The sequence below is a fragment of the Felis catus genome, chromosome A2 (genome assembly GCF_018350175.1).
Source record: "Felis catus isolate Fca126 chromosome A2, F.catus_Fca126_mat1.0, whole genome shotgun sequence".
Classification (NCBI taxonomy): Eukaryota; Metazoa; Chordata; class Mammalia; order Carnivora; family Felidae; genus Felis; species Felis catus.
The window spans coordinates 117220360-117233724 of NC_058369.1; the positions used below are offsets into that span (position 1 = coordinate 117220360).

General features: G+C 38.9%; 1 protein-coding gene across 1 annotated transcript; it reads right to left on the bottom strand.

Annotated features, from left to right (window-relative positions):
* Positions 1 to 1462: 1462 nt before the first annotated feature.
* On the bottom strand, positions 1463 to 4794 carry NPVF (neuropeptide VF precursor). The gene is made up of 3 exons (XM_023242159.2): positions 4657 to 4794; positions 2584 to 2987; positions 1463 to 1559 (listed from the first exon to the last, which is right to left on the bottom strand). The coding sequence occupies exons 1-3, from the start codon at positions 4792 to 4794 to the stop codon at positions 1463 to 1465; spliced, it is 639 nt and encodes a 212-aa protein (XP_023097927.2).
* Between the last annotated feature and the right edge of the window lie 8571 nt (positions 4795 to 13365).

Below are 13365 nucleotides of genomic sequence, written 5' to 3' on the forward strand. Positions count from 1 at the left end.
TTTTTTCTGCAAATAAATAAACTTGAAATATTAAATGAGAAAAGAGACATACCAGAAGGCAAATTTCCAGATACAGATAGAGAGGCACTTAAAGAGGTATTTAATAATTGCCTTTTTCTCTCTCTTTTTTGAAAAATTTTAACCTAGCATAGAGTCACTAACAATTGATGCAATGGAAAAAAATGGGTGTATAAAAACATAATTTGTAAGTGATTTGTTATTCTGGTTCATATGTCAACCATATTACTCTCTTAAATTATTTAAATTTCATAATAATATTTGTCAGGTTACTCTTCTATTTAATTTTTTACTTCATTGTGGCTGTGTCCATGATATTTACATAAGATAGTGGTATAGCTTCAGCCTCCCCCTGCCCACCCTCCCCCTTTCTCCCCATTACCAGAGGCTTCTTAAGTATTTGCAATGTTCTTTTTATTTAGACAAAAATTATTTCATTTTTACATTACAATATTCTTTAAATTTTTTAAAATAACTTTTAGGATACCAGCTCTAGTGACAAGGAAAAATTGTTGTCAGTGATAACCCATCAAAAGGGTACCGTGACTCTTCCTTCATTGTTGTCTTCACTGTAGAGTTGTTTACAGATTACAGGCCACAGCTTTATATCATCTTTAGGGACAAGCTCTGAATCTCTTATTTTTCTTGTTTCAGTTCTGTATCGTCTATTTTCTTGAATCCCAGTCTCCTAAAATGTAAGCAGTACAACATGTTCTCATCCATCATAGCAATAGCATAAGTGCATATAAAAATACAAGCCATGGTGCTAACTGCTTAATTATACTTGAGTTGAATTGTGTTGCACTTCAAATGAGTGACATGTTGATGAGATCCTGAATTTGTAATGGGTACTCAGACTTACCAGCTTACCCTGGACTCACTTCTCTCCCTCCACACTGCCCCACTCGCAACATCTGGTTAGTTGCCAAATTCTACCCCTGTATATCTCAGGACCTCAGCAGAAATGTCAGTAGTTCTCCTTTTCTTTTTTAATGTTTATTTATTTTTGAAAGAGAGAGAGAAAGAGCATAAACAGGAGAGGGACAGAGAGAGGGAGACACAGAATCCAAAGCAGACTCCAGGCTCCAAGCTGTCAGCAGAGAGCCCGACAAGGGGCTGGAACTCAGGAACAGCAAGATCATGACCTGAGCCAAAGTTGGACACTTAACCCACTGAGCCACCCAGGTGCCCCATCCCTTTCTTAATGAATGACATCCAAAGTCCTTTACTTGGCCCTGAGTTTGCACTGTCAGCTCTTAGCCCAACCTTGTCTCCTTCTTTCCTCTTTTCTTTGCACCCTTGCTTCTCTCACCAAACTGAACCTTAGCTGTGCGGGGCTCACCCTTGCTTTAGTACCATTGTTCACACTTCTCTTTTTGCCTGAAAGTATCTTCTCTTTTCCCACCTGTCTCTGAATGTTCAAAACAGAGCCACCTTTCAAAGTCTAACTGATGAAACTTTCCCAGAGTGCTATGTGTAGAAATACTCCCAGCACCGCACCCCAACCCCCACCCCCGCCGGGCACAGTCTGTTGTGCCATGCTGTGGACAAAAAGCATGGAATTTATGGACCCCAAATTCTAGTAAAGGAGAAAATATGTCATATGGCAATAAGAGCCACGTAAAAAATAAACTAGGAATGTTCTGAAAAGGTCTCACTTATAAGGTGTCAGAGCTTGCTACCTGACTTTCTACAGGCCTTAAAGTTTCATGTTCTACTCTATATAAATTTTTTTTTGTTTGTTTTTATATATACTCTCTACTAGAAAATAAGAGGGACACCTGGGTAGCTCAGTTGGTTAAGTGTCTGACGTCGGCTCAGGTCACAATCTCCCGGTTTGTGGGTTCAAGCAGGGCTCTATGCTGACAGCTCACAGCCTGGAGCCTGCTTCAGATTCTGCATCTCCCTCTCTCTCTGCCCCTCCCCAACTCCTGCTCTGTCTCTCTCAAAAATAAATAAACACTAAAAAAAAAAATAAAAAAAGGAATAAGAGGTAGCTTGCCTATTAATTTTATGAAACTCTTGCTTTTTGATTTGTGCATAGTAGATACTTCATAAATACTTATTAATACAATGATAGTAATAGCACTCATTTATAAAATGAGATCCAGAAAGAGAAAAAATTTTGATTTAAAGTTGATGAAGAAAACCTTTTGAATTTGAGACCTGGTGTATTGAAATGGAATCCTGTGTACTTGCAGACAGTTCCCTCATATGGGATCTTTTACATTAAAGAGATTAAATGTTGGACAGTATGTCATAGGCTTAAATTCCGAATCCTGTCATCAGGATTTTCCTACTCAGTATGTGGCTATAGAATGATGAGACTGATGCCCACGTGTGGCTTAGGGGAAACCACCTCATTACTTTATGCCTGTAGTCGTGTTTCTATCTGGCACTTCTATAGTTCTCAGTTCAGGTATTCATTTCCCTGTCTCTTTACCTTTTCCCTTCTAAGAAACTTAACTTTCTTAGAAACTTTTGAAAGGAGGTAGTCCTTTTTAATGTTTCCGGACCAGCTATATATAACTGCCCATTCATTTTAACTGGTTTTCAGGTATTTACCATGGGTGTTTTTGATCAGGATTCTGGATTTCTCGGGGCTGGCAGTTCATGGAGTAGAGTAACTCACTCGCAGATGGTGAAAGCATGGATTGTTGGAGCAAATCACTCCGTGTCTTGGCGACGCTTTTGGCCGTTGTTCTCCCAAACCTTTGGGGCAGATTAGGAACATGTCTTGAGATACTTTCCTTTATATTTCTTCCAAATCTCAGGGGCAGGTTGGCCATTGCCCCAGTGCTTCTTTCTTCTTCCATGGTCCTCCCAAATCTCAATGGCAAATTGGCAGCTGAGTGTGGCATTTTGTTGACTGTGGGTGCACTCATCTTAATGACAGTTTTTGGACCCCAGTCTTGGAGCTCTTCAAAACTGAGACTTCTTTCCTTTTCTCCCTCAGGGTCTCCTTTAGGCTATGATTAGAAAAGAATATTAAAATAAGTTATTGTTTTAGGTAGTTGGTATAAACCCCAAATTAACTTAAGTCCAGACTTTGGTTTGCAGCATTGTTGAAGCTATAAACAAAGTTTGTGTTAATGTGCAGAATTTTCAAATAAAGCGTTCGCATTAGGCTTCTTAAAGCAATCTAGTTTCTCTGTCCCTGGACTATTGTAAGACAATCATAAAATATTAATAAAAAACATATAGTGAATACAGCAATGTGTTTGAGCAGCAGGAACATAATAAAGTATTGAAATGAGGCAAAAGTTTATTTTGCTGAAGTTATTCTCTTTCAGCTTTTGATTCATGCTGTTTATGAAATAGTTCATATATTTTTATATTTTGATTTTAGAGAAAACTTACACGGCCTCTTCATGTCTCTTGCTTCTCCTCTTTTTAAATGCCAAAGTGGTGGATAAATGCAATGAGAGATGCTAGCTAGGTTTTGGGGTATAGCTAGAGGAGGCTCCACTGAATTTCTTTCTTACCTGCTCACATTCAGAGCTCCACTCTAAAAGCATTGCTCAAGAAACCGATTGCATTTTTATTAGTATATAAGTTACATTTTTATTAAAGCAGTGATTGGTTTGTGGGTTACTGCACCACTACTCTACCAACTTTAAAGGAACCACTTAAGGGGTGCCTGGGTGGCACAGTCACAGTCTCACCATTCGTGAGTTCGAGCCCTGTGGCAGGCTCTGGGCTGAAGCTCAGAGCCTGGAGCCTGCTTCAGATTCTGTGTCTCCTTCTCTCTCTGCTCGTCCCCCACTTGCACCCTGTCTCTCTCTGTCTCTCTCAAAACTAAATAAACATTTAAAAAAATTAAAAGAACCACTTAAAATACAACAAATATTTAATTAAATTTAGCTTTCCCATGAAAATTTGTCCCTAAGAAGATTAAAAATTGCTTTTTAATGTTTATTCAGTTCAGAAAGGGTGGGAGAGGGGCAGAGAGGGAGGGAGACAGAATCTGAAGCATGCTCCAGGCACTGGCTGTCAGCACAGAGGCTGACAAGGGGCTCATGACCTGAGCTGAAGTCAGACACTTGACCGACTGAGCCACCCACGTGCCCCCTTAAGATTTTTGAATGATTGTTTTTCTGATTGTAAAAAGTAATATGTACTCATTTCAGCAAGTTTGGAAAATGTATAAAAGCATAAAGAAGAAAATAAAAATAACTTGCAATTCCACCATCTAGGGACAAATATTTTACTTAGATGTAGATTTACCATAAACTTATCAGCTCATAATTGCTAGGTAGAAAATACAACCCTTGTATTTTTTTAGTTTGTAGTTGAAGACCATTCAAATGTTCAGCTGAAGTATATCCAGATCTTATATCAGCAATTATTTATTACAACTGTGAACTTCTGAGTCCGTTGAAAATTCCTAATGCACCTTTATACTTGTTACATATCAATACCCTGTACATAAATTGTCATTAGAGAGGCCAGGCTGTTTGCTGTTGTGTTAAAAAATACAAACTATATCAATGCACTGTCATGGGAACCCTGCAGTTTGACAAACAGCAAAGCACAAACTAACTCATTCCTTATTCTTTACAAAATACAAAAAGGCATCAGATTTAGGACATATATATAGTTAATGCTAGTCATGTTAGATGGAGTTAAAAAACTTACCTCAGAATATTTGTCATAATTTTCTTTGCTGTGAAAACCGGACATCATTAATTCATCTGTACAAAAGATGCTTGATGTTAACAAGCTTGAAGTGGCTAAAGTCAATAAAATAAAGCATTTTGATGAAATAACTTTCATTTTGTTCAGAATCTAGAATTAAGTTTCTATGTGCAGCCTGATGTCTGCAAGATGGGGAATCGTGGTCTTTTTATACTGTCTAAAAACAAAGGAAAGATTGATTTAACAGTGAAACCAATCCCACATGTTTTAAGTACTAATATTAATTAGAGTGTTTAACTAAACTATATATTTAAGGAATGTGGGTAATTCATTCTGGAAAGACAGCTATGTTCCTGTTTGCAAATTCATTAACTTTAAAAATAATTTTCCTCATTATGAAGGAGTTTCTAATTAGATAAGTTTGGGGCCATGGTAATTAAGAGTCCGAACAAACAGAATGCTTCATTTCTCTGAGCTCAAATAAAAAATATTTTGGTGTTTGCGTCAATTCTTCAGAAGGAAAAAAAAATAGTATTCAATACATGTGAGCTATGTTAAACAAAAAAAAAAAAACATTTTTTTTTTTACTCACACAAAAGAGTTAGGCATAGTAATTTCAAAATGTCAAAGAAAATTAAGAATGTAAAAAGAATTCTAAGTCACATAATACCCAAATAAATGCCATTAATTAACTTTTTGTAAAATGCTGTTTGGTTATGAAAAAGCTTCAGGAGTAAATGTCAGCTGCGACGTGAAAGGTGGGCATCAGACCATGTGCTAGGCGTTTTGACAAACTGGCTGTCTCAGGAGAAGCTGGAGGCAGTTCCAGGCCTTTTGTATTTGCCCTGTGGGCCTTATTTGGCAAAACCGTATAAATCACTGGGATTTTATTTCTGTGGTGCTGCTGCACCCTACCTTCCTCCTCAGAGCCCTTAAGAACCCTAGCAGAGGTTTGGTAAGTCACACACATGCTAATTTTGTTGGTCCCCTGGCCCATATTATTTAGGTAATCTCGCATTGCCACAGGCGTACTGACATCATGGCATAAGAAAAGAATTTATAGAAATAAATGGCTATTTACTGAAATGCCAAAGCGAGTCTCTTTTGGAGCAGATGACTGGTATTCTTAAACAGCTGTCTTATCATGAGACTACCTAGGTTCTAGAGAAATCATTATTTATTCCCATCTGCCCATTCAGCCCTCTCAGGGAAAAAAGACCTTATAGTGATTGATTTTTAGCTACTTCTAGATACAGACACTTAGAGGTGAATTCACAAAAGAGCAAATTATAAAATCACATCTTTTTGTGTCATGGATTGTACCATCTTGAGCCTCTTCCACAACCTACCATGATTTGAGGTTTGCGATGGGCAGAAGTGAAGACCTTTCTCTATATTATAGATCTCCAGAATAAATTAGGAAAACAACAACGGTTAAACTCTTGAGTACCCCAAGGTCACACTTGCCTGCAGCCTCTCTTAAAGGCAGTTGACATCATTGGCCTCATTTGTTTTAGTCTGTGCTAGCCAAGAAGCCCCACAGTAGGAGGCAATTAATTCAATTCATAGTCTAGGGTTAATTTTGTAACACTGTTATTGGATTATTTGGGTTTAATTTCCCTGAGGATTTAATGCATTTCTCTTTCAAATTGTTCCTTTGCAAACTGCTGATGGAACTTCCTTTTTTTGTGGTCAGTAGATCCAAACTTTTGAAAAATGGGTGACGCAAGGAGCAAGTTATGTTGGCCGAGTTCACACCCTGGAAAAAGTGGAAACGATCCACCTGGGTCTCTTTCAAAGTACGTTCTGTTATCTGGTTGTTTGAAATGTTAGCAGTGCATCCATTTTCAGTACTGCTACTTGAGGTTTTGACACATCTATTAGAGTTTTTCTGATTGTAGTCAGCATCTAGAGTAGCCGATATGACTAATTACTCCCCTGTCTCCACCAGGTTCAAACTTCCAAGTTTGGAGTATAATTAGAATTATCTTATTAATATAGGGCTTGGCACTTTTTCAGCCGTATTTTCAGTTAGCTTCGAAAATGTTGCTATAAAACAACATGACCTAACATACACAGTATGAAATCATCATAAATCTTTTGATGAAATGTGCTGCCACATACATAGCATATTTAGGGATTCTTGCTGAGACATGAGCATAAAAAAAATGAAAAAAAAATCTGTCTCCCGGACACGTGGCATTTACATACATGCTTCACTAAGATTTTAGGAACCTGAAATCAACTCACTTCTAAGCCTCTCTCTCCAGCTTGAACACTTACTTCTGAGCTTTAGACCCCCCACATCCTTGGCTTCCGACCACACAGTGCTGTTGGGATGCCCCACAGGCATCTTAAATGCTGTATGTCCAAATTGGAATTTATCTTTTTCACACCGGTCTCTCCTCCTATGTTTCCCATTTCAATGAACAGTATTCTTTCTGTCAGGGTCCAATCAGGAGATAGAAAATACATAGTAATTTGAACAGTAGTTTGATTAATATAAAGCATTATTAATTATAAAGGGGATTAACTATAAAGGGGTAAAGAATACACTAGAGCCAAGGGAGAGTATCCAAGGAAAGGGCAAGCTGATTGGGATTCAGACCATATTGGAGAAAGTAAGGATGGCAGAGAAGTTTGCTGGGTCACCCCAGGCCAGAGCCTGTCTACACTCACAAGTGGGAGATACTCTTCCAGGGTGCAGATGGGCCAAGGCTGGGAAGGCAACTTCTGGGATATCTCTGAGACTCACTGGGAATCAACTCCACGGGGATGAGTGCTACCAGATGTCCTGAACATGCACCACGGGCAGCCATGTGTAGGAACAAAAAGAAGCAAATGGAAACCCATTTGAGCCAGAAAGAGAAATCCCTTCCTCCCATAGTACCCTTCTAATGCCTTTTACTAACAAAGCCTAAAATTATTATAGCCCCAAAAGATAAATGCTTATTGGGTCCATCTCTATTATCTCAGGGCATGAAATAAGGAGTGGATTTGGAGCTGAAAGGCAATAAATAGATAACTGGCTCAGTCATCCACCCATAGGACCACTCCTAAATCCTTTGTGAGAACCATGACTGTTTCCTCCCCGTTCCTCCCTCATCCCATTCTATAGTTAATGAACAACTGTTTCTAGTTTTGAGCTTTATACTCAGTAATAATAGATAGTATTTTCTTGAGCACTTACCACATGCCAAGAACTGTCCTAAGTACTTTGTGAATTAACTTGTTTATCTTCCACAATAATCTCATAAGCATTTACTATTATCATTATTCGTACTTTTCAGAAAGGAGGACTAAGGTGCAGAAGGGTGAAACAATTTTCTCTGTACATGGCAGGGCTGGGATTTGAACCCAAGCATTCTGAACACATTCTCACTCTGCCACTCCACCCAGTCAAGCCTGGTCTTTTCTAGCTTCTAATTAATCTGTTCACCTCTCTCCATCCCCATTGCCATTACCCAGTTCACCATTTTCTCTTATCTAGACCTTTTTTTTGGTCCTGTCCAATTCTTCCTCCACAGAGTAATCGGAAACATTTTTACAAAATAGAACATATTTATGATTTCTTTTTTAAAACCTTTCAGTGGTTTGCCATTTTTCTTGGAATCACTTAGATAGCCCACTTTTCATTGCTAGTAGTCCTCTTACCTCTCCTACATCATCTCTCTCACCACCTCTGTGCTTTATGATAAACTTCTTTCCTTTTTTTTGAAGTTTATTCTTTTTTTTTTTTTTTTTTTTGAGACAGGGAAAGCACAAGTGGGATAGGGCAAAGAGAGAGAGATGGAGAGAGAATTCCAAGCCGGCTCCATGCTGTCAGGGCAGAGCCCAATGTGGGGCTTGAACTCACAAACTGTGAGATCATGACTTGAGCCCAGATCAAGAGTCGGATGCTTAACCTACTCAGCCACCCAGGAGCCTCTATGATAAACTTCTTTCTGTTTTCCAAATGGATGCGATTTCTCTTGCCTCCAGGCCTCTTGCTTATGATTTTCCTGTGCATGAAATATTCATCTATTCCCCTGTCTCCTTACACCTCCTCATTGTTTGGGCCTCAGCTGAGACATTACATGTTGTGAGAGGCCTCTCCTGACTTCCAGCTCCAATAAATGGCTCTTTGTTCTTTGCCAATTGTGGCCTTTTCATTCTGACTTGTCCTGTACTGTACCTTGTCCTCCCTCCTCCTATATTGTTCTGGAAACGTACATGAGGGCAGAGCCTTGTTTTTGCACATCACGGTGCTATTTCCATTGTCTATATCACAGATGCTCAGAACATTTTATTTCTAAATGAATGAATATATTTTTCATTGGTGTTAGGAATAGGAGTTAAAACTGAAGGTGCTTGTTAATTGTTTTTCCCAGTTTTGGCTGTTGACCAGAGTTTCCTCTTTAGTGTGACTTATACATTTTTAGAGCTTAAGTTTGTTGGCTTATACTGAAATCTTACCATCTTAACATTCTCCCGGTGAGGGTTCACATCTAAAGCTTTCCCCGACTGAGACCCATACATGGACAGTCAAGTATAGGTAGGTTGAATGCAAGTATGTTTTATCCTGTTACAGTGCAATATGCAGTTTGATAAGTTCAATATATTCTGATGGGTCTTGCTGTGTTACTGTGTCCAAACAGCAGGAAGGGTGTGAAAAGGGACTACTCAGCCCTAATAAGAGGGGCTTCCTGACCATGCTTCAGGGTCTTCCGTTAGGCGGACTTCATAGGCTCTACTGACTGAGGGCAGAAAAGGGCTCTCTGATGACTTGTTACTTTTCCATGCCCAATAGATGTCCCTGACCTTTGCCAGGCAGTTAGAGTAGGGGACAAATCATTTCTGCCAGTCAGGAACTGAGGTGATGTGAGTTGGGTTTAGGACTTTGTAATGTCCCGGTTTATCTGCCCCTCTAGGAAAATATTTAAAATACGTGGTTGTTTTTGTGCCATGGGCTGCAAGTTTTTATTGCAATTTTTATACAGAAGAGCTACCTTCCTCCACACATTGATCCATGCCCCCTAAGGCCATGGTGATGTCTGCCAAAGAGGTATTGAATATTAATATATGGAAGAATTTTCTTATACAACCCTGTTCCTCATCCTCACCCAAGCAGTTTATTTTCAGGGCATTTATTTACCTTCTTACAGTTTCTTTCTTTCTTTCCATATAAGCAGAGTCCAATTGTTGTGCTATGCACAAGAATTTATGGCATTATCGTATTATTTTCATTGCATGTTTGCAAAGTATTTTGTAGCCATTTGTTAACGAATTTCAGGCCCCCTTTAGAGGTGGGTGATGGTATTACTGTATAATACATCTCAGTCTATTGTGTACAAAGAGAAAGAAATGTCTGCCTTGGTTCCAAATAAAATTGTCCTATGCAAATTGTATAAAATTACTGTTTTAAAAATGTGTGGTGGTGCCTTTGTTTCAAGATTTATGAGCGGCTTGTTATAATGAGCATGTCATATTTTGATGGCAGGATTGTATTTACTTCTATGCTTTTTATTATGACAGATTACAATGCCAGGGCCTTGCAAGGTGCTGATGTGAACATGAGACAAAGATTATCCCTCCATGTAGTAAAAGCAGTTGAAATTCAATTCTAGTTGGAGTAACTTAAAGAATCAGTTTGTACAATACAAGAATACACATTAAGTAATTATAAAAATTAATTCAAATGATTTATTCTAGAAGGTTGATTAAATGGCAAGTTCCCTATGTCTAAAGGATATATTTTAGAACAATGTACTGAACAAACTTTTCAGTATTAAATCTTTCAAGTGATATGGAGTGGTAATGTTTTAAAGAATTTTTAAAGCAGTTGTGCAAGGCTGATTAGGAAGCGGCCTGTCTACAGCACAGCTTTCCAATTCAAGCTTTTACGCTTTTTAATGTTTCATTTTTATTGACATTTTTTTCCTTGCAGGAAAAATGTGTGATTTTTACTGGCCTGGCAGGGGGTTATGGTACCTCTTGCCAAAGTGTCAAGAAAACTCAGAATTCTCTACATGAGGGACAAAGACCAGATGTTTAGTTAAAACAACACATAGCTTTTATACAAATATAGGTAATGGAAACCAAGACCTTTCCTGGGATTTTTTTTTTTTCTCTTTTTTGGGCCAGTTTTGCCTTTCATATTTTTAAAATAAGCAAGCAGCCATCTTGTTATTCCAAACTGAGCAAAATAATTTAGTTTTTCACAAAGTGTGTGCCTTTTCAGTATCTTGTTTTTGTTTTATCTATGAAGGATTCTGCTCTAAAATGTGGAATGTGTTCTAATAATAATAATTTGCTTTAATGAAGAGAAAAGTCACGACCTCTAATAGTTTCGGAAGGACCTAGCCTAATCCACCAGCGTGATTTTTCCATTAGCCTGAACACACCTTCACTGGGGAGGAAATTTTGTTACTTAAACCTACATTGATAGGAGTTTGGGAGGATGTTTATAAGCACAACTGTTTTCTCATCTCAAAACAGGAATAAGGACAGATGAGCAACTAATAAAAAATGAGTGTCATCGCTAAATGTGGGCCTTTCTAGATGCTCTTTCATCTCTGATTAAAAGAGATGTTAAGGGGGCTACTTGAAATGTACATGTGAGTGGGTTGTTGCCTGTTTCTCTTTGATTAGGGATCATGTGTTTTCTGTGCTCCTGAGTACTATTGGGAGGAGTTTCTCAAAGGCCCACAGAAGCCTTGTAGTTGCCATTGTGAGCAGAAGCTGGCCTGGCTCTGACCGCCCTTGCATTAACACATTGGCACTTTGACTTTATTCTTTTCTGTTACCAGTTGTTTGGCTTTGGTCATTCTGCCTGCCTTTCTGTTCTAGATCTGAGCTCATGTGGGTACCTCATTCTAATGGGCACCTGTATCCCTTAGATCACAGGGGCTGGATTTCATTACTGAGGAGTGGTTTGCACTTTCCTTCGACACTGGTTTTATTGGACCCTCAAAAGGATGTGTCCACAACATAGCCAGGAATTACAGGGTGGTGTTCTGCTGGTTAAACTCAGCTGATTCCATGATAAATAAAACTCAACCAATTCCGAGCAAGCAAACAGAAAAAACCCTCAGTCAAATAGTTGTCTTTGGGGGAAGCACTTAAAAGCATACTTTTAAACCTGTAGTGACTCGGGGTATCAATTTAATTAAGAGAAGATTTTTCTGGCAACCTCCTGATTCTAAAAGGCGAGATCTAGACAGAAAATTCTGTACTTACTGAGATTCAATGAGCTAAATAAATGTTAATGTAATCCTATTAAATACCTAATGGATTTAATTTTATACTGGGTTTTATACCAGATGAGTTGAAGAAATCAGGTATTTCCCCCTTGAAAAACAATAATAAAGAAAATAGACAAAGCTGGTAAAGGTTTTAGAACATATTTAGATGTGCAAGCAGGCATATCATATCTAGGGACAATGGTTTATCATAGACACAGGCTTGAATGACCAGAGCAGTTTTATGATGGTGGGATTTGGCTGATGGGCCCTGTTGGAGCCCTGTCTGATTCATTGATAAGGGGTAATCGATGATCCATACTCTAGAAGCATCCAGCCAGGAGACTGATGTGGATCTTTCAGTGAATACCATCTCTGTTCTTACCCCATTCCCTAATCTCTAGATCTGTCCTTCCTATGCTTCTATATTCTTTGGGTTGATTTGTTACTTTAAATTTACCACTTCAAAACTTCCCTTAATGAATATCTTAACCTGATCTAACTTGGATAAAAATAACTAGGAAGAAGGAATCCTTGAATCCTGGGCATGGTGAGGGATGCAAACGGAGAGAAATCACTGTTGACTTGCTTTGGATTTCCCTGCCTATTGAGCAGTTTCCTATTCTTGTAAATGTTTTGTAGTTGAAGCTTTTCATATAGGTGCAGCTGCAAAACTAGGCTCTCCTTTACCTGATATATTACTCAGAGCTCCTTGGTTGCACATAACTGAAATTTCTAATGTGTTTAAGCAAAGTGGAGAATTTATTATGAGGATATGGGGATGTCTTATGAATGGGATTGGGGCCTATAGAACATCTGGAGCCTAGGACTCAAATCACCTTTGGGGCTTCCTTCTGGATTTGCATTTCTTCTCTCAGTGCATCAGTTTCATTATTCCCTCCTACTGCTGTCTTGATTTTTCCACCTCTCCGCCCTTTTGTTAATGCCTTCTGAGTTTACACATCCTCAATTTCAGCCACCTCATGAGAAGCTGCTTTATCTCAGTTCCAGATTCAAAATTACCAGGGAAGGATTCTGATTGGCCCAGTCTAGGTAAGGTGCCCCATCCCGAACCAATCATTTATGGCCAGGGATGGGTCACATTGCACCAGCATTGAAGATTCTATTGCACACCTGTGTAAGAGTTGGGGGTGGGTGTTGCTACTGGGAAGGCAATACAAAAGTGTCTAATGTGGCTGGGTAGATACAGTGTGAGGGGGAATTTGGACTCTTCTCTTCCTGAAGCCAGTTCCCCATGCAGGGGAAAACTGCTTCCCAAGCTGGTGAAAAATTTAGGTGCTGAGTTACAGTCAGAGGACAACTTGACCATTCTATTGGTGGGCATTTCTCTGTTTTTCTTTAAAGATGTTGACGAGGTCTCTATCCTGGCTCAGTGATACCAGTAGACAGTGCCTTCATCTGTGCCATCTGGGCCTTTGTTTTTGCCAGCAGGTGTTCTTGTGAGATATTTTTGTGGCTCATGTGGGGC